The sequence below is a fragment of the Cinclus cinclus genome, chromosome 20, assembly GCF_963662255.1.
Source record: "Cinclus cinclus chromosome 20, bCinCin1.1, whole genome shotgun sequence".
NCBI classification, from domain to species: Eukaryota; Metazoa; Chordata; class Aves; order Passeriformes; family Cinclidae; genus Cinclus; species Cinclus cinclus.
Genome location: NC_085065.1, coordinates 3,793,401 through 3,814,539, shown reverse-complemented (window position 1 = coordinate 3,814,539; position 21,139 = coordinate 3,793,401). Strand labels below are relative to the sequence as shown.

General features: G+C 36.9%; 1 protein-coding gene across 2 annotated transcripts in view; it reads right to left on the bottom strand.

The window, feature by feature from the left end:
• Positions 1–21,139, bottom strand: part of B3GNTL1 (UDP-GlcNAc:betaGal beta-1,3-N-acetylglucosaminyltransferase like 1) — a 100,981-nt gene that overhangs the window by 64,055 nt on the left and 15,787 nt on the right. For both annotated transcript variants that reach the window (XM_062506295.1, XM_062506296.1), the window contains 2 exons: positions 19,853–19,918; positions 8,830–8,925 (listed from right to left, as the gene is read on the bottom strand). In XM_062506295.1, the coding sequence (XP_062362279.1) occupies positions 8,830–8,925; positions 19,853–19,918 (162 nt within the window). The remainder of the gene's footprint in view (positions 1–8,829; positions 8,926–19,852; positions 19,919–21,139) is intronic.

Sequence of the window (21,139 nt, the reverse complement as noted above, 5' to 3'; positions counted from 1 at the left end):
TGTAATTCCCAGACACATTTCCAGGTGAAATATCCAGATGTGATAAGGCTTGCTCAACTGAATCCTGCACAAAGCAGAGGTTGACTGCTGGCTACATATAGGACAACACTAGGGGGGGGAGGGGGGAAATCTTTTCTCCTTCAGCTGAAATACTCAGGAAATGCACAGAAGGAACAGAACACCCAGAACATAAGGCTAAGCATGACTCTTTTAGTGTCTACACTGTAGCCAGCACCACAGCAATGACTTCTTTATCTCTCCTGACTTCTTTGATAACAGAGCTGAGATTTCCCTGCAGTTTCCCAGCTGTAAATGCTGTGACAATTAATTTGCTTCTTCCTAGCTTGGCTTCAGCATCACCTGGCAGTGCTCCAAGAGAAGTGTGTAAAAGCGTGTGAGCACTTGGACAGTCTGGTTTCTCTCAGAAACATAAAAAATCCTTTTAAATGCAATTGCAAACCTGGTGACCAATTTACCTCCTTCCTCTGAGGCTTGACTCAGAGAAGATTTCATGAACACAGAACTGTTTTCTCCTGAATATTAAGATTACTATTCCTCTGCTACTTTCTTATGGGTGGTTACTTTTTCAATTTCTTCATTAAAAACTGCTAAGCAATCTGCTCCTTGCAAAATGAATGGGCATTTAAGGATGTGGTGAACCTATGGCTCTTTTGTGAGGCATCAGGGATTATATGGGGGAAGAGATGAAACCAAGAATTAAGTGAGAAAGTGAAAGCTGTTGAGTGCTATCACAGGCAGAACAACCCATTCCAAAAGTTGCAGTGGAAGAACATGGCAAAAATGAAACATAACAACAAAACACACGAAAGAAAATGCAGAGTATTAAGAGTGTAAGACCTGCCCATACAGTCCCAAAGTCCCCAAAATTACACAGTGTCAAACCAATGGGTTTCAGAAAAATAAAAGTCTGGAATGCATGCTCAAAATAAATTTCAATTGTCAGTGAAACTATTAGGTGATATTAAGCACAAACTTGGACCCTGTTTTATTAGCTTTTAAAACACAACATGGCAAAGGGGCTAGAAAATATGTACACTAGATAAGACAAATTCAAACCAGAATTATTTGTATTATTTGTATAATACATGCAGTCTGATGTAAAAAAATTAAAAATGCCCAAAAACCAAGAAAAAAAAGTAAAAAGTAAAAAAGCAAGCTTAACAAGCTACGTTATTGACAGCACACTTATTTTGTCTTTTGTGGCTAGATAAATCCACCAAAGTTATAAAAATTAAAACATTCTTTTAAGTTCAATTTGACCCATTCACTAGACAGCAAGCAGTTTCCACGATTTGCCTTTTCTACCTCATAAAATAACCATAACCCTGAGATTCACATGTTCATGATCATATTTTTTTCATTCTGACATTATTACAAGTATAGGTATGCAAAGAATTATCCAAAATAAATGTAGACCTCTTGGCATTCTCTAGAATTATACACTTGAAAATAATAATTCCTTTTACTATACAAACTTTCTGAACATCTATCTTTTATGTTGACAGGCATGATTCAGATCCACTCCAGTAAACTCCATAACATAAATGAATGGTACCAAATTAGTCTAATAAAACAAAGTCTAGTAACATCTGCTTTTTCTGTTTCAGTAGCTCTGAAGAAACCAAAGAAATTGGCAGCAGCTCCTAAGTCCTCCTACTCTGCTTGTGAGCAGCATTTGCTTTTATATATTCTCTATATGCTTTGCATAAATATATGTAGCTCTCTGGCCTATTATTGTATTTGTAGCTAGCTCCAGCAGTTCTCCCTACCCTAACAGGCAGAAAGACAAAATCCATTCCAGAGGCTCCAAGCTGGGGGTCCAAAGCCCCTTTCCTATCTTGGCTCTCTGGGAGCCAAGGTTGAAACCAGCTCTTGGAGACACATTTTCATAAACAGAGTTTAGTTCCTTTCTAAACAGGGAAGGATTCAAAAAAAGGTTTAATTGAGGAGGAATTGCCTCACCACATACGTCTCTAATTGGGAATTTCTGTCAGTTATGCTAATTTGCTAAACTTACCAAACTCTATTCACCCCATGCAGGGGAGGGCATTTTCCACATCTGCCCCTTGGAGGCCTCCAAAAAAGACCAGCCTTTATTCTGCCTCCTATACTGATATTGTCTCCAAAGTGTGTTGTTTCATTTCAAGGCTTTGTAAGGCATCAGTGGAACTGGATGTGCCACTCACCTTTAGGATGATGAAACTGCCAGAAGTGCACAGACAAATACTCATTCTTTATGAAAAAGGACATGCTGTTCACAGCTACATTTATCCAAGCTAATGCACTGAAAAGCTCACTAATTTATTAATTGCAATTTATTTGTACAATTTCATCTCATGCACTTCTAATCACAGTCCATTTGGCCAAGATCATAAAAACAGAATAAAAATCCCATGTCCCAGTTTGGCACACTAGTACTAAGGGAAAAAAATAATATATGAAAACTGAATTGCTCATTAAATCTGGATTCTTATAATCCTAAACTGTCAGATTGGACAATGAAGCTGGCTTTTCTACAACACAGAAAGGAAAAATATAAATTAAAATGTAACAGTATAACATATATTGTTAATACTTGTGAGAGGATATGGTGAATGTAAATATTTTAAAACTCAGTTTCCTTAAGTAGTTAAAAATCAGAAAAGTAACAAGTACCATGGAGACAAATGTCAAACATGGCAGGGTGAAGTCAGTATAAAAAAAATATTAAGGAACAAAATCTTGAGTGTGACAGATCAAATAGAATGTGCTTAACTCATGCTCATATACAATTTTTAAAACAGTGAAAAACAGTTCAGTGCACAGTTGCAAGAGACAAAGAAATGGTTTTTTCCTATGTATAAGGCTACAAGAGGGAGCTGCATTGGAGATAAAATATATTTGAAATCCATAATTTTTATTACAGTAGAAGCCACAGTAAAAATATTTCCTTTTTTTTTTTTTTTTGGAATCAAATTTCAAATTCAAAGGAAGGAAATTACAGAAGCAAAGGGTGCATGAGCTCTGTGCTCTCACATATGGACAACCAACTGAAAAATAAACATCACTGAGTTGGAAATAACTATTTAGAGTGGAATTTTTGTTTTGAAAAGAAGAAAAAGTTAGGGCTACTTCAATATCTTATCCATTACTTTAAAATAAAGACTGGATTTTATCCCTCAAAAAGAGGCAAAAGTATAATTCCTTCAGCTATAAAAGGCAATGATATTGAAGCTCAAAGTGAAGCTTAAGGGCTGTTTATTTGGAAGTCAGCACAAGCACATCAACTGGATAAATATGGCAGATCAAACAAGAGCTAAGTGGAGCACTCAGAAACTGGAAATCATTAGTTAGTTCCATCCATGCCCTTAACTGCAGCTTTAAATTAACAAATGGGTCTTCAATTTATTTTAACATCTTGCCCTATTTTTCAAAGTAAGTTTCAATTGTATTCAGAAGACATAAATGGCAATAATAACTTGAAAAGCCAATTAAACATTTCTGAAAATTCAATCCTGAACAATTGTCCTTTACACTTGGCATTACCTGTCCAACTCCTACATCAAAAGTCTATAAAAATGGCATTTAGGATGCAAATCTGTTGTATTCTTATTGGTGTCATTAATTACTAAAAATACAAGAAAATATGATCAGCTGGAACAAATTATAGCTCACACAGAAATAGCTGTTTTCTACCAGTTTTATTTCTATGTCCATCAAAGTCATATCAGGCCTTTTCTGCCATACAAGAATCCGTCATGCTGTAATGCTGCATTCATCAAGAACATTTTGGATTAAAGTCAAACTTATTATAATCACAAACCCTTTTATATTATATTACAATATTTCTGTTCCATTTTAACATTACTATGCATTATGAGCCTCATTGCAGCCTTGTTTAATCATGCAAATTATCAGGCAAGATAGAAAGAGTAAAAATACAAGTTATTTAACACTCCTTCCCCTATGGGACACTTTTAAACTCATGCAAAACTGCACACACACAAAGCACAAGCTGTATACATTTCTGAATTCCAGCAAACCTGTTTCCAAGTTCAAAATACATGACCCTGAGCTGCCTTTTCATAAAGCCTCACTGGGAAGTTCTAATTGTGCTTTGAGTTCACAGATGTGGCTAAGCCACTTCTCATTAAACTTTCTAGAATTCCATGAACCCTTTGACATGTATTTTCACATGTAAATATAAACACTGTCAAGCTTGTGAAACTTTGGTTCATTCTCCTCCAGAAGAGAACAAGGATCAACCAACCACAAAAGGAAGCAGCCAGTTGGGTTTTTTTATATGGTACAGCCTCAATCCCATACAAACTGCTGGAATCTGCTGTAACAACCAGTCACTTTGGCTGTTTCACTCAGCAGAAAAACATCAGGACTTCAGTATTAATGCCACATTTTTAGATAATATGGGTGAAGGAAGAAGAAACAATGATCAAAAAAATCCCAAGGAAGGGTTGAGTATCTTTTTATTGAAAGACAACAAACACAAGTGAGCCATTAATAGTGGCAAAGCTGGGGGGGAGGGAGGGAGGGAGGGAGGAGGAGGGTAGAGGGGATTTCAATCAGCCTTTTCATGTTTCATTCATTCTTAAGTAAGAAAGCTTTTCCCTCTGGCCAGTTTTTGCCTTTACTAACATAACCAGACAACAGGCATTGCATACATCCACTGTCAGATTGCTGCCTTGATTATTATTTCAGTTGTGACACATGGACAGCCAACACATGAAGTAATAAAGTGGAATTTTCTGCTGCAGGTAGACAAAACAGCTGCTGTAAGCCAGAGATATTCAATCCTTGGCCCACCTGGAAAATTCATCCTACTTGCAATCTACTCCTACCAGCTTTTGACCACTAAAAAGTTCCCTGTTGAGCCACATGATGATAATGGAATATTGAGTCCACTGAATTTATGGAAAAGGTCCAGCCATGCAGTCAGGTCCTCCTTGCCTTAAAAAGAAACTACATGCTCTGACTCCACCACAATGCTGGAACTATTTCCAAATTGAGCATCTGTAGTAAATGCTGATTTGTAGCATGAATCATTATAAAATATTAATTAAACTCTAATATAGGAATTCTTAGTAAGTAGAAAGGCACAGCTTTTCAAGCTGTCATTGAAATGTAACAGGCATCTTTTAGAGCACAGAGAGGTGTAAGCTATGAAATGTTAATTATTGCTGTTCTGTCAGATGGTTGGCAGAGATTATTGCTAAGAACTACAAACCACCTGTGACAATTTCCAGATTTATCCAACACCAAGAGCTCCAAGATAACCTGCAAAGTCCAGCATGTGTCAGGAAGTCATCCAGACAGAGCTGTCCAGAATCACTGTGGCTTTTTCAGACAGTTATTTCTCTACATCAGGACCATCCAGCCTTATCATCCCACAGGCCCTTCCTTTTGGCAGGAGTCTCCTCATGAGCCACTCGAAGTTTTCTGCCTGCTTCCTAAGTGAACAACCCACGTGAAGGGGTGGAAATGTCTTGTCTTTGAGAAGGAAAAGATGGGATTGTGCTTCAGGCTGAACAGAACACTTCACAGGCTGAGAGACTAAACTAACCCAAAGCAGTGATTTAACAGATGTGGACATGAACTCAGCTCTCTTACAGTCAGCAACAGTCCTTAAAAATGACTTGCATAAATATTTGTGCAATGAATCCAATCTTAAAACCATTCAGAACTTTTTACTTACACAGCCTAGTAAACATTTCCAGTGCAAAAGAAGGGCTGCACGATCAAACCTCAGTCACATTTACAAGCACAATTTGGACTCAGATACCCTGTTGGATCAGTTTTAATCTACATTTTTTTCCACTTACTTCAACATCAAAACAACCAGTTCTCTTAATTTGTTTGCTCATTTTCTTCCTGTACCTGTCACTTACTGAACAGTTACAATTATCCTTTTTTTTTGTTTTTTTTTTACTCTTGGCCTGAAAGAGCAAGTCTTTCAGAACACATGTATTTAAGGTTTATAACAGTATACCCATAGAAGGGTGGTTTGACCTGCCATTTTTGCAGAAGATAACACTGAAGTAGCAAATACTGATCTTTTAAAAAGTAGTTTTTTTCATTGTTCTTCTCTCTTTGTACTCTCTCACTCCCACCACACTCTCTGGGGTATATAGTCTGAAATTTCACGCATACCATAAAGTATCTTTGGAATGTTACAGTATAATTGTTTAGAGAAACATTTAATGGATGAGTAAGCATCAAGAGGCCAGGGCTGAGGGGAAAGTTAAAATGCTGGCAGCATTTTGTATTGAAAGATCTTCTCAGCATGAGGACTGGGGATGGACATTTGATCCAGAAATCTGGTATTGACTCAAGCAGTTTAAATGCAGCATTCAGCACAGAAGGCACCTCTGAAGACACATCCCAAAAATATTTGCTACCAACCACAGCTCCCAAACCTGGCTTTGGGCACTGCCCAGCAGAGCAATCCAGTGCCACAGGATATTATTTGATCAATAACATGAATGTTATGATAGGGGTTAACATGACCTTGACAATTGGCTTTTTTCCCTTTTTGAATTGGTTCCTTGGTTTCCCAATTTCCAGAACAAATAATCTGCATGTGCATGGTGTGGAAATGCAGCAGAAATAACTGGAAAGAGCTGGGCACTGAGTATAGAGACAGCTACAAAAAGCTAAATGTGCTTTCACTACAGGAATCTGCTGCAGACAACATGCTGCAAATTAAAGCAAATTTTCCTGAATTCCCTCAAGGACTGCTCCTCTCAGAGATTCTACAAATCCATTAGCACAGGCCCATCATTACAGTTTTTTGGGGTTTATGTACTAAAGAGAGTTTAAAAAAAAAAACACACCAAAATAAAGCATAAGATATATTAGGGTAGATGAGTGGAACTTAGATAATTGATTCATACCCTGATTATTAGAGTACAGCTGAGATGCCTTTACTCCCAATTTCTCCTCTGCCCCATACTGTTTTCAGTAAGAAAAAGCAAAATATTTTTTTTTATTACTCTACCTGGATTTCTAATCAGAAGATTACAAAAGCAGAAGTGCCACATGCTCACAGAAACCAAGCAGCTCTTTTGGCTCTAAAGCTGAAAAAGCCAAACTGCCCCAGTCTTGTGTCACAGCTGAGGCTTGTCTGATAACTGGGCACCCAAAATCTCCCTCCAAGGGGAATCTGTGGTGCTTAACAAGATATGAGTTGTGGCTGGTACAGCACAATTTCTCCAGTCACAGAATTCTCAGAAATCTACTGTCTTTGAGGAACTTCTGTTTCTGCATTAAACTTAGTGGAGAACAGGTAGCATGTTCAAAAATAATGAGGAACACATAACTACTGTGAATCTATAAAGCTCATTTTCTTAAACTCAGGGGTAAGTACCACAAGTTCTGCTAGTTCCAAATCCAATGTATGATCCAAAATTGCTAATCTACCTGTAAAGGTTGTGACTCTAAATTATATGTAAAAATAATGTATTTATTAAGGCTTTGAGAGGAATTTGTAGCATGTAACATTGCAAGGGACTGCCCAGGTTATCATATTTGCATCCTACTGTTGGAAACACAATATTAAATAATCTCTTCCAGAACACATTGATTCCATCTTATTTAAAATGAGGGGGTTTTTCTTTGCATAACCTCAAAATCAGGATATTTGTTTTTTTAATTTTCCACTTAATTCATCAAAGTTCCAGCGGCTATTTAGATGAAAGACTTCAGATTGTGAAGGCCAAGCTTTTACACCCTCAAGCTTTTCTTTCTCTTCACCAGCACAGTGATCCAGATCTGTTGTCAGATAAATACACTGGTTTAAATCTGTATTTTTTCTAATGCCACATTCACAGGCAAATCCAAATATTTCTTGGGCAACTTTTTCTGTAGTTACTTTCCCTTGGTGAATTACAGGGAGCTGTAATACCACTGGTGGTTTTAAAACAAGGTCTGTAGATTACTCCTTGTGTTACAGTGACCATTGCAGGGCCTGTTAGGGTTTTTTTGGAGTTAGGGGAAAACAGCACAGTTCATAATGAAGTCTAATAAATAAGGATATGTTAATCTTTTCAACCACTTAAATCCAGGGAAATCAAAACCAAATGTCTTTCTAACACAGCATCCCAAAACCCAAGCCCAAATACTTGGATCTTAAAACCTGCTGGGATGTTTTCTGCAAACCATCCATTAGATTTCTTATATTCTGTACAGCATTCCTCCACAAACTGGATTGATTTCTTCCACAGTTTAACTTGTTTTTGCCAAAGTCTCTTTTAGTCTCTATTTTAGTTCAGCATTGGCCTCCTGCCTAAAGAAACAACCATTCTTTATGCCAAAGCTGTCATCTTCAGTTGCACAAGATGCATCTCACTTACAAACAATGTATAATGAGCCCAATGTTTAATGCCTGAAGAACTGCTGGTTTAAAATGATCCTAAGCAAAACTTAAACAGATACAGGAGTGGTCAGTACCTTGGGTGGGAGCAGAATCATTCTCAAGAAAGATTTTTTTTTCCTTGTTATATTAAAATCCACTTTTTGAAAAGAAAACCATAATTTTAGAACATGAAAGCACATGTAGTTAACACAGGCAGCAGTGAGACATGTAGGGCTCACTCCAAACCTGAAAACTTCATTCTCACTCAGTGTGAGGTCATTGTTCTGTAATGATCACAGGCACCATAACCTTGGCTTCTCTTGAACAAACTATGTTTAAATATGAGAATCTTATAATCTTAATAAACTATGAAGTGTTGCTTATGACTGAAAAGAATCCATCCAAATAAACCTCTTACTCTATCTTTGTGCTGTAATTTCAGACAGCTGAAATGAAGGTACCTGTGTAAGAAGTTGTTCCTGGGTTAGGTTATTGATCCAGCGAGTGTATCGTTCAGTAGAGTCCAGTGGCTCTCTTCTGACTTGGCAACCAATAATCTGAAGCAAAATGACATAAATCCCCTAGGTTAAACTGCTGTACACCCACATGGCAACAAAAAGTATTACAAAATAAACATTCAAAACATGGCAAGTCCAAGAATTATCTATACAGTCCTTACTAGCCCCCTTCTATGTTCATAACACAATATGATACAGTAGCTCTGTTCAAATGTTAAATAGTTACAGACTTTAAAACTCTCCAGAAAACACTGAGGGGTATCTTTCCAATTACCTCATTCTTGAGAATATTTGAACCATTTTGGTTGAAATATTCAAAGGAAATGTTCCATAGGCAAACAACCAGAATTCAAAATTTCAAACAAAGGTTACTCCAGCAAATGAAAATTGGAACTTGAGTAACACCAGACATTAAGTAAGCCCTCATTAGCCTTCTCTTTCATATCGTAGGTTTTTCTAACTTACAAAGACACTTTACAAAACTCTGCATAAAAGGTAAAAGAGAAAAAATACCTTTATTTTATATCTCAATCTATTCTATAACAGCACAAGATGGAAACTTAGTTTCTTTAAATAAAGAGTCACAGTGAAGCTGAACAGAAACAGAATACAAAGAGCTTGCAAAAGGTGAGAGAATAAAAAGGAGAATTTAAAATTTGTTTTTCTGAAAACCTGGTTTTCAATTACAGCCAAGTAGGAAGTACAGTCATCTCCTTCCTGGCAGCTTGAAATTTAAATTAGAAGCAGAGGACAGACTTTCACATTTTTATATTAATTTCTGAGCAGACTGATAATTTCATAAATGCTGTTGGTAACTGAAGAAAACTAAAGTAAATGTTGAATCCAGGTGCTCAGCTAAATGACTAATTCCCTGAAGTCCAAAGAACAACTGGTTCAAATCACAACTCCTCACACTTAAAGAGAAAACTGAACAGGTTTGATCAATTATCTGTACACACACAAGGAGAGGTGAAGGCAGACAGAAGAAGTGCTATTAAATTGGATCCTGACAGCTCTTTTCTGGATTATACATCACTGTTTGTAATTTTTAGAGTTTGACTTCAAGTCTTAGCCAAAATTCCCTCCTTCTCCCATCCAGCCACACAGATAATTCCATTGCATGCTCCAATTTACTTCTCTGAATTTTGGCTCATACCACTGTTTCTAAACTTACTGTCTTGTAGATCTTAAAATGCTTTGAGCCTTTTGGAATTGAAAAAAAAAGGGAAAAAAAAAAAAACCTCAGGAAAAAAATCCTCCTCAAATAAAGTAGCTATTTTTGACTTGTGGTTGCAAGATAAACACCACCAAGCTGAGCCTTTGATTCAGCATCTGCAAAGCCCAGCTCATGTAACCAGCTTCTTTGATACACTGAAAATCTGATTACTTAGAGTACAAACAGCTTCCTCCAGCTCCCCTGTGTAAGGTGTGGCAGCACAAGCAACTGCACAAGCAACTGCACACTGGCTCCATTTCCTCCAAGTCTCACAGAAGTTTTACATTCACTTCACTGAATATTTCCTTAGAGCTTTCAAACTGAAGTGAAAAGTTTTTCCACTGTTGCTTCTCTCATAACATTTAAAATACTTTGATAAAAATCTTTCTGGCCTATATTACACCCATTCAGACCTTCCAGAAAGTACAAGAAACTCTGCATTAAAATATTCTTTTCAGTATTTTGAGTATCCGTTTCTATGCAAAAATAGAGTTCATCCAAGTGTCAACTTTTTGACCTAATTAGACAAGTGGTTTTATTATTATTATTATTATTATTATTATTATTACTATTATTACTATTATTACTATTACTATTATTATTATTATTATTACAAATGCTGTAGAGTGGAATATACGTGTACCTAGATTAAACCATGCAATATATACAATAAATGCAATAGGCTTCTTATTCCAACTGGAAACTTGCTGAAATGCAATATTAATATTACTTGTACAGGAAGCAGTAACATGAACAATGAATAAAAATATTCTGGCTCATAGCAAAGGACTATGGCAGTTTAGGAAAAAGTAAAACTCTCATCAGGAGAGAAAACCATGACAATCCTTTCTGCTACAACAGCAATAAAGAAATTTGCTTTCTAGACAATTACTCTCTTAATGTATTAAAGGTAACTTACAAGTCATTTAGCTTTTTATTTAATTGCCATCAGCATTGGTGTCCCTGGAAAAAATACAAAATAATATATGCTTTATGGCATCTAGGAACAGTAATAAAAAGAACAGTAAGAACACAAAATAAGGGGTTAATCTTAAGTACCAACAAATACCTACACTAAAAGGCAACACAAGTCAATTTAAAAAACAAAAATGGCTTAAAATGAGCTCTGTGGTCAAATATAGGATCAGTATGTGGCCCTACAGTCCTGCCTGGCTTCCTCTACTGCTTCACCAAAAGCCTCCAGTATCAGCCAGTCCTGTCTAGATGGTCTCAGACAGGAGTCAAAATAGCATTATAGGTCTGTATTTATGAACCTGAATTTCTCCTCTCCAATAACTCTACCACTCCATACAATTAGGAGTGGTGTTAATGAATTGTATCTAAATAACATTATCAGAATGAGTATCACAAGCATGTTCTTTATGCCACTGCATTGAAATTATCTTCAGGAGTTAGAGAACTATAAAGTCAATACAATAGAACAACTAAAAGAGTACAGATAACAATAGTAAACATAACTATGAGGTTCTGCAGGTCACAGTACCCTGGAAATAAAAATCCAACGAGCACACTGAGTAAATTCAGAGTTATGCTCAGGAGCTGGGCAGGATTACTACACACATAACCAAATCCTGCTTAGAGTCACCCATAGTCCCTGTCCTGTGAAGTACAAAACTGCTCCACTGAAAAATGAGCATTTCAGTCCTGCATGTGCCATGTGCAAACCCCAGCACTCTACACCCACTCACTGACACGTCACGGCTTGTTCCAGCTTTCACTAGTGGTTTTGAAATGCAATATTCAGGTAGAGATGTTTCTTATTTTCATCATTTCAGAGTTTTATGTTTTCCCTTGCACATTTAAATGGAAAAGGAAGCGGGTGAGAGGAAACAAAGTTTGAATGAGTCGGCAATAATTAAAACTAACGCGTTTTCTGCAGATGTGGTGTTTTTGAGTTTTTTAATCACTACAACTTCCTTTACCACAAACAATCTTCCTTATTCAAGAGGCAGCCTATGGGTCAGAACCCACCCGTTGTACTAAAGAGGAAATGAGGATGAAAAAATAATTGGTCTTCAATTTTATCCCAGTATTTTCCACCCTTGTTATAAAAAAAGAGGAAATGAACAAAGACAGGCAAAAGCATAAACTCTCCACAAGGCAGTAGGCACTGGATGTACAAAAACACACAGGAATTCTTCATATAATGTATCTTCTCTTAAGGAACTTTATTAGTGAAACAGGTATTGGAAAAATTTACATTTTAGCATGAAAAAAATCCAGTTTTTTGTACAGTTTTGTACAGTTTTTCTGTACAAAATAAATGCAACTTTCAAAGGTTATACAAAGTACAAAACTTCATTCTACACTCTGAGGAAGAATGTGCTGTGTTGTGTTTCATTTCAGAAATATGACAGAATGATGTAAACCTCCTTGAAGATAATGTAATTAAGTACTTACTGATGCTTTAATTAGAAAAATCATAACATCTGATCCTAGATAATGTTCTGTGAAAAGAAAGATTATCCAAATAACAAGTAAAATAGGGAGGATTATCTCTAGGGCACGACACCTTTTTCCCCAACATGCCTCTTTATGAGAGCCCACAGATGGAAAAATCCTAAAATAAAAAGCTAATAAGAGTTATTTACCTTATCTTGAATGTTTAAGGGCAGCTTTAGTTAAACAAGCCCACATCTTTTGTGTTAAGGAAAGGTAGCTGTTGCTTCTGCTGCCTCCAAATCCTACTTCAATTATTTTTGTTGTAGTAATTTCATGCAGTAATTTCCTTTAAGAAAGATTTTGTGATCACCATGTAATGCAATTAAATAGGAAAAATAAACAAAAGAAATATTTTTATGTGGTTAAAATCTTTCCAAAATTATATACTGCAGGAAGAAGGTAGTAAAATGTGTTTCCTCTCCCAATCATTTCCAAGGGAGGAAACTGTTCTTCAAAATGTGACACCTGTGAGGTAATTTGCATTAAGTGTAAATATATAAAACACACCCTGGTGTATTTAAAGCATGTTTTAAAAATTATAAAATATGTTGATAGTGCTGTCTCCCCAGAGAAGCCTTTAGGTCAGACGAAAATCCATTTCCACAGGTGCTATCTTGGAGCAACCCGTATTTAAGACCACCAACTAAACATTTTACTTGACACTAGTTCAAATCCAAAGTCCCCAAAAGGATGATACATGTTTATTTTCAGCACATAAGAGGAGAGTAATCAAAACCCAAGGAAGTCTGAATTTTCTTTAGTGAATTTATATGAAAAACAAGAAGTCATGGTGGTGTGATCAGAATGAGCTCAGCTGAGTATCACAACACAGGAAGATTTAAAAAGATGTTGTCACATGTATGAATTCATTAAGTTTGAACATGACATTTTGGGGAAAACTTCAAGTAAATATAATTGAAGAGATACCAATTTCTTTTGTCTTTAGCTTCATGAAGTCTGATTTAGTTACCACCTCAGCAAAATGTCTGAACACCAGGAAAAGGGAATCTTGATTTTCAAACATTTTATGCTTCAGACATAGTTTTAAAAATGAAGTACGTTTATATGAATGAAATACATTCGAGTCAGATGCTGATGAGTATCAAACTCGAGTAATCACAATCATTTGGTGGGGTTATTGGCATGTGGAGGCCATTTTAAACACAAATTTAATTACAAAGTCCTGTCAGTTGGGCTGTTTCCCATTTGGGCTATTTGATTAAATGTAGAACAGACCTAGATTGACATTGTGACTTTGAAAATGCTCTGTGTTTTTTTCTCAGAAATACCAGATTAGAAAAATTCTTTAAGGGAGCTGCCTAATAAAAAGCAAAGACACAGCTGAATTCCAGCAGATCTGGAAGATACACATGGAAAGGCCCAATTACCAAAAATGTAAGAATAATACTGTCACACTGTCAAAGAAAGAATTTTCATATTCTTCAGTGTAAAAGAAGAAATAATACTTTTTCCTCTAAACATACTCCAATGTCACCACTTCTGAACAAAACCTTCACACAACTGCTGCTTTAATTTCTACCCTCCATACCAAGAGAAGATTATTGAAATATTATAAATTACTTTTAAATGCCTCTAATGGCAATCTCCTGAAGCGAAATCTAAAAATGTTTTTATAAATATCTATATTGGATAGCCTTAATTCAGAGTTACATTTTCCACATGTTGGAGAAGAATGTAAAAGACTTGGTAGTTTGATAATAGTGTGCAGTAAAAGGGAATTGAATACAAAAAACTTCTGCTGACCAAAATAATTAAGACTAGTTCATGAAAATATTCCTCTGGATATGTTTTTCTCCCACATTAAAAAATCAGCTGATGTTGGACAATCAACAACTGCATGCAATCACCTCAGGAATATAATCTCATTTTCCCTTCTGCCCATAGCAAAGATAGACCAGAGCCTCCTCAGGTCTACTCAGCCCTTTTAGTGGAGCAAATTCCTGCTAACAGGTTTATGCAAACAAATTGGATTTGTCATTCAAGACATGACAGTACTCAACTAATGGCTCTTCAATAGCTGCTGTATGAATTAATTCTTGTATTAAAATTAGCCTCTACAGGCAGTGCTTGCTGGGACAGGCCCGGGCAGCACACACTGATCTGTCTCAAACATGCTGAGTAAGGGAGGCACAAGGAGAGCTCTGCAAATTAACTAAGGTGAAAAAAAGAATATTTAAGTTCGATGCTAAGAAGATTTTAATCAAATTCATGTCCAAAATAAAAGCACTTATCAAAGGAAAATCTGCTAAACTATATGCCACAACTGGAGGACAATGCATTTAAGGGGAGATGGTAAAACATGGACTTCAGAATTAAAGACACAGAATGAGAGAAGATTACCAACAACCTTGCTGAACACAGGAAAGATGAAAATTAAATAGAGAGTTGAATTTACATGGAGGACAAAGAGGCAACATTCAGCATTACATAGTTATGCTTTATGGCAGTTCAGTAAAACCTCACATACACTCATTGTCCTTTCACCCTGCAAAACTACAGAATCAAGTGGATCTGATCATTTTAGCCACAAGAAAAGAATGATATGGCTCAAACTAGTGCTCTCTGTAAGCACAGCACTCTCTAAGGGAGGGAGGAACAAACAGCTTTGCTACTTTCTCACACATGGCAGAAAGATGTGACAGGTCCTGACAAGCAGAACAGCACAGTGACATGGAAAAGTCTATTAAACGATGACTTTCAGAATTTCAAAATGTTTGTTTCCAGACCAAAAGAAAAAAAAATCCTCTTAACTTCTAAATGCAGTTAATTTGTGAAGTTCAGAAGGGGTGGGAGGGAAACATCCCATGCCTTTGGCCTAGAGCTGTGCCTTAAAGACAGGAGCAGGTCAGCTCTCATTCATCTACTGATTTCTCCAATTCATTGGCTGATTGTGCAGTATTTGTTTCAGCTCTCCCAGGGCAGGTGAACAGGTTTGTGAGCCACTAGCAGCCAGATATTGTTCAAGTTCACTCAATCCCAGCAGCTATTTTAGAGTCACATTAACCATCAAAGATATGCAGAATTCAGGCTGTTGGTTAACACAAGCAGATAATGCAACAGATAAAAATGGCTTCAGGCACTGCTGCTCTTGATCTAAAGCCAAGCTACAGAATATGCCAAAAATCTGCTTTAGAGATGCTAAATAGTGAGAATTGCTCATTGAAGAAATGCAAATGGTATATTCGTGTTCTCTCACATGCCCAGGTATCCTACCTGTTGGAGACAGGGGATTGTAATTTCACAACAAACAGAGAGGTGTTCCTTGTGACACTGCTACTGGTCCACCTCCTATTGAGCCAGAGAAAACAAAATGAAATAATGTTCTTTATTTCTACTGCCCACACTCTCACTCCAGCTGTTGTTTCCTCACTGAGGTCAGAGACAGTGAGGAAAAGTTTAGCTATTTTACAAACTCTTTAATGCTACTCAGTGTCTCCAAGATCATTCCCAGATCCAGTGATTTTCCTTCAGCATGCCCAGAGCAGGGCCTGCTGGAAGCATCCAGCAACAAGACAACCAGGGAGTAGACACAACTGACATCCCCCTCTCTCCTTGAAACAAAAAGCTTTGGGACTTCTCAGAGAGTAACACGTTGTTGAAATTAAACAACAGAATATGTGAGGCAGAGTGAAGGACTGCGCAGTGTGGTTTGGGAAATAATTTCCTGGGCTACTGCAAACTTACAAAGCTGTTCTATAGAACATGTACATACATGAGGTTGGAGCTCCTCTAGAAGAACACAAGATAAGATATGAAGGCATGATTTTTTCAGAATTAAGGGAAATAGAATCTTGAATCTTCCTATTAATTAGCTGCCAACAAAGCATACATGTTTTGTGTGTGGTAAATAAGCAACACCTGGCTTTTCCTGGATAAAAGGGATAGATGCAGCTTCCACTGATCAACAAAAGGAGTATGATGTCCCTGAGCTTTACAACTGCTAAAAGTAGGGATTTGCACTGAGCCTGATATTTCTTAAACAGAACTTAAGAATTTGTAGTATAAATACACAGTCTCAAAAACTTGTGTCTTCTGAGAGTGTCTGTTTATAGAAGTCGTGTCAGGGAGACTTAGAGATGACGTAAAATGGTCACCAGAGGACAAGGTGACAGCAGTTGTGCTTTAACAAAAAGCACAATGTATTAGTGATTTGTATTTTGTGATCCAAAATCTTCCACTCTGAACATTTCCAAGGACAGAACAGTTCCACCCTACAAACCTCACTTTTAAAAAGTGTTCCAGATAAGAGCAGCTTAACAGAATAGAAATTAACTTGCTCTTTAAAGCACAATTAAGGAGCCTATGATCCAGGAAATGAGACACAAAGACTGCTGCTATTACCTCAGCTGTGCTCCAGTACCTGGACCTGGGGCAAGCTTCTCACTTTTTCAGAGATGGAAACACAGGTTTCTTTAAGGAATAACTTGTTGGGAAGATCCCAGAGGCATCTGATATCTTTGGTTCTGCTGTTTAGTAACCAGGCTTCAAGTCAGAGTAAGGCAATTTGCATTTAAGAGTAACACAAAAGAGGAAGAACCTCAGGGATTAATTAGGACCTGGGAGATATCTCTCGGTGGGCAAAGCTGGGGACTTTTCCTACCTGTAGACCTATAATAACAAAGTAACAACAATCAGCAGGCTGCAGCCTACAACATCAGGGCCCACTGGGAACACTGGTCTTCAAAGCTGACTCCCAGTAACAATCAGAAGCATTAGGAATAAAATTTCTGAAAAGTATATTGAGACTGCATAAAGTTAAAAATCCAGGTCAGGAGAAGTTGCAAAACAGTGGAAAGTGCAAGTCTGCAAATTAGAATTTCAGGAACAAACCAAAAAAGCTCACTGCTTCACAGGCATTTCCCAACCTTCTGCTTTTTTTTTTTTTTCGGATTTTTTTTTTTTTTCCCCTCCACCTACTCTGATTTATCAGACTGATTGAAGCCAGGCCAGAACTTCACATACAGAACAAAACTTCATTCAAACACCCCCAAACATCTTCCAAGGCCAGAAAATTGAATGGCGTGATTATTCTGAGGACAGCAGAGATCATCCTTTTAAGAACAGAAGTCCACCCTGACAGGGGTCAGTATATTTGTGACCAGGTCAACTTTTCTCAAAGTTGTGTCAGAACTATTGAGGAGCTCCAGACCAAGTCATCTATTTGTCCACCAGAAACAGCTGGATGTGTTCCCTTTTCTCCTTCAGGCCTTTGAATTAGAGTTCTGTAAGAACCAACACTAACCCAGAAGTTTACACCTCACACAGGCATCCCACACATCATCTATACCTGTAACATGGAAAACGTGCTGGTTCTGGTGGAAATAATTTTAAGTTAATTTAAAGTTAAGTTAATTTAATTTAAGTTAATTTAAAGTTAATTTTGTCCACGCCAGCCCTCTCAGTGCTGTGTGCTGGTAACACACCAGTGGTCTGGGCCCTGCTCCCACAGCACCAAGGTTGTCTCCCCAACATTGCCCATCTCCAGTAGGCTGGGGGTGGGCAAGGTCCTGGAGTGGCAGTCAGGGCAGCTGATCCAAACTGACCAAAGGACTGTTCCTTGCTTTTTAATAAAGCAAAGAACCTTGATCTTGATCCACAGGTTTTTTTCCACCTTCTCTTTCTCCCACCACCCCATACTTCTACAGATTGACAGAACCCAGCCAAAGCCAGGCTACCACAAGTACCAGACTGAAACAGGACCATAAATTCACATAAATTTAGAACATGGCAGTAACAGGTTTGTGTTGCTTAGAACAGATCATAAAGACCCTTCAGTCTACTCAGGTCCTCTTTATGACTTGTTTGATTGTCATTTACAAGTTCATACTAATGGCTGTTGGGCACTAAAGTATAACAGAATATAAACAAAACCGTTGAAATGCTTTCTAAAAGGACTACAAACTGTTTAGTTCAATTCAGTCTAATTTTAAAAAGTCTTAATTTACATCTTAGAAGCCATATAAGCAAGAAATACGATAGCTTTTAGCACTAATTTCCATAAAACAAGGATACTGGATCAACTTGCATTTCTGGTTTTATGGCATCTGCCTGCAGAATTACATTGACTGATTGATATCAGAACAAAAACAACTTTTAATTGTCATTTTATTGTGTTTATAATTCGAGTTAGGTTAACTGCTACTCAGGTACTATTAAAGCTGTAATTTAATAAATTCCACTGTAAGAAATTATCAGATTTCAGAAGAGCCCTAACACAGGTGGTGTGATGAGCAGGTACACATCCCACCACTAAGCAGCAGGTTGTTTGACAGACATTCCTCAGCTAAAAAGACTGCAATGGTCTCTGCTTTGAAGCAAGCATGTTTTGGAGTTCAAAAAGTTCAAAAGGTGTTTAGTTGACAAAGAGCAATAATCCTAAAACTGTGTTTTGTTCAGATACCTGCAGGAAACACCTTCATGACAGACCAAGTCAATTGACCTTTCCCTTCCAGAAACCTCTTGCACATTGAAATAAATATCACAAGAGAAAATGTCAGATATGTCAGGAAACAATAAGGCTGATTTTGCTGAATATTACTGACAGGAATACAAACTCAGTTTTCAAATTTATAAAGGAATATCTTTGTCAATTCTATTGACAGATCAACTAACTGCCATAACAAGTTATTAATGTATATATATTTGGATCAGTAGAACATGTGCACAAACTCCCTCTAAAGAACACTGACCCTAATCACAGAAAAATCATATAATACCAAATTCACATAGATCAGAGAAAAACTATCTCACAGAATATTCTTGACAGTTTATTTCACAGGAATAAAGAATAGAAATCTAATAATGCTTCATTTTACAGGCAGACATAGAGAGAAACATCAGCTGAACTGTAGGCCAGTTCATCAGTGGTAAACAACCCAAGCATTCCCTATGGTTTACAGTTTCTTAATTATTAAAAGCAGATAAGCCATAGCTGTAGCCAATCCTTTGCAGCTTTTCACATGACTTAGGCTACATAAAAACAGGCATTCTCCTTTAGATTACAGACATTAACCAAACCTATGTACTTATTTGCTAAAGAGTATCACTGTTGTAATGAGATCTGGTTTTCTGAACAGAGAAAATAAAAGGAAGAAGTTCAATCAAAGCTCCCATTCAGTGCAAGGATGAAAAATAAAGGAAAAGAATACACTGGTTATTGCTTTGCCTCTCCCAGCCCCACTGTGAAATTTTCATATCCTTTTAAAGATGTATCCGGAATTCTGTCAAAGAAAAACCCAGAAATACACACAAGAAAAAAGTACTCACACTGTTTGGGTGTTGAATGGCAACTTCGTGCTGCAGCCTAACCCGCTGTGGCATCATCACATCATCCTGGAATAAATAGCACACTGTTACTGAACAGAAAAAGGGTCACAGTACAGCACTGACACACATTAGAATATGTTGCTAAATTAACATCATTTTACTGGCTTGCAGTCAGAAATGCAAATGGAACAGATATTAAGAGACTTCACACTTTTTGTGGATAAAACTCAGTGCTGTTTGAGCTGGAAGTGATCAAAACTACTACTTGACAATGGTGCTGTGATCTCAACACATATCCACAGGCACCCACACATATAATATTTATTTCTCAAGAAACTCTCCTACTCTTTCACAACTCCCAGAGCAGCACTGGCAGTATGAGGACAAGGAACCACCCTCACTTAAAGCCATAAGATCTGAGGCATAGCAATATGAGGAAATGTTCTCTGTCATCTAGCACTACCTTGTTGCACAGAAAATGAAAAGCCTTTGGTCTCTAATCTAAAAACATGTCATATTTCATGGGCACAAAACCTAGTACTTGTAAAATGAGAAAATTCTAAGAAAAAGGAAAAATGGGAAATGCACACTCATAAATGCATTAGCATTGACACTGGCTTTAAAACACACCACCTAGTTTTAAATTTTGTGTTAATACTTCTTCCACTTGTAGCATAAAGATCTGGTTTATTTACATACAAAAAGCTCATTTTGTGAGAAGTCAGTAACTTTGCTATTCTGCCTTCAACTGTTAGGAGAGATTCTTTGCAAAATAGTATTATTTCCTGTTCAAAATTAAATCCTTTCTAGACAGTGATTTCTCAGTCTGTAGAAACTGTAGCACAATTTTTTTCCCCTAAATTTAGGCCCCTGAATAAATGTACCTTTATTCTTTTCCATGTTGGTGACATATTTCCCCCCCTTTAAAGAATAAATCTTTTTTAGATGCTGGTTAAAGCTAACACATAAGCCTATTTCTTCTCAGAGTATTTCCAAATAAACTTAATCAAGCAAACATAATTCAAAGGAGCCCTGAATTCCTGTTCTACAGACACTCTTTTAAGAGTTTCTCACACTGAAATCATTCTGAGATCCCTATTAAATCACAAATCCTCAATATTGAATTTCCAGCCACTTTCATATTAAAACTTCCCATCAAGTCAACAGCAACAAAAAATATATTAAAACATAAAACATCTACAGCTTGAAGACTTGAATGACCTTGCTATAAAGGTGCCACTATGGTTTTATCAAAACAATGCCTGATAAAAAAAGTTTCAGAAGTAG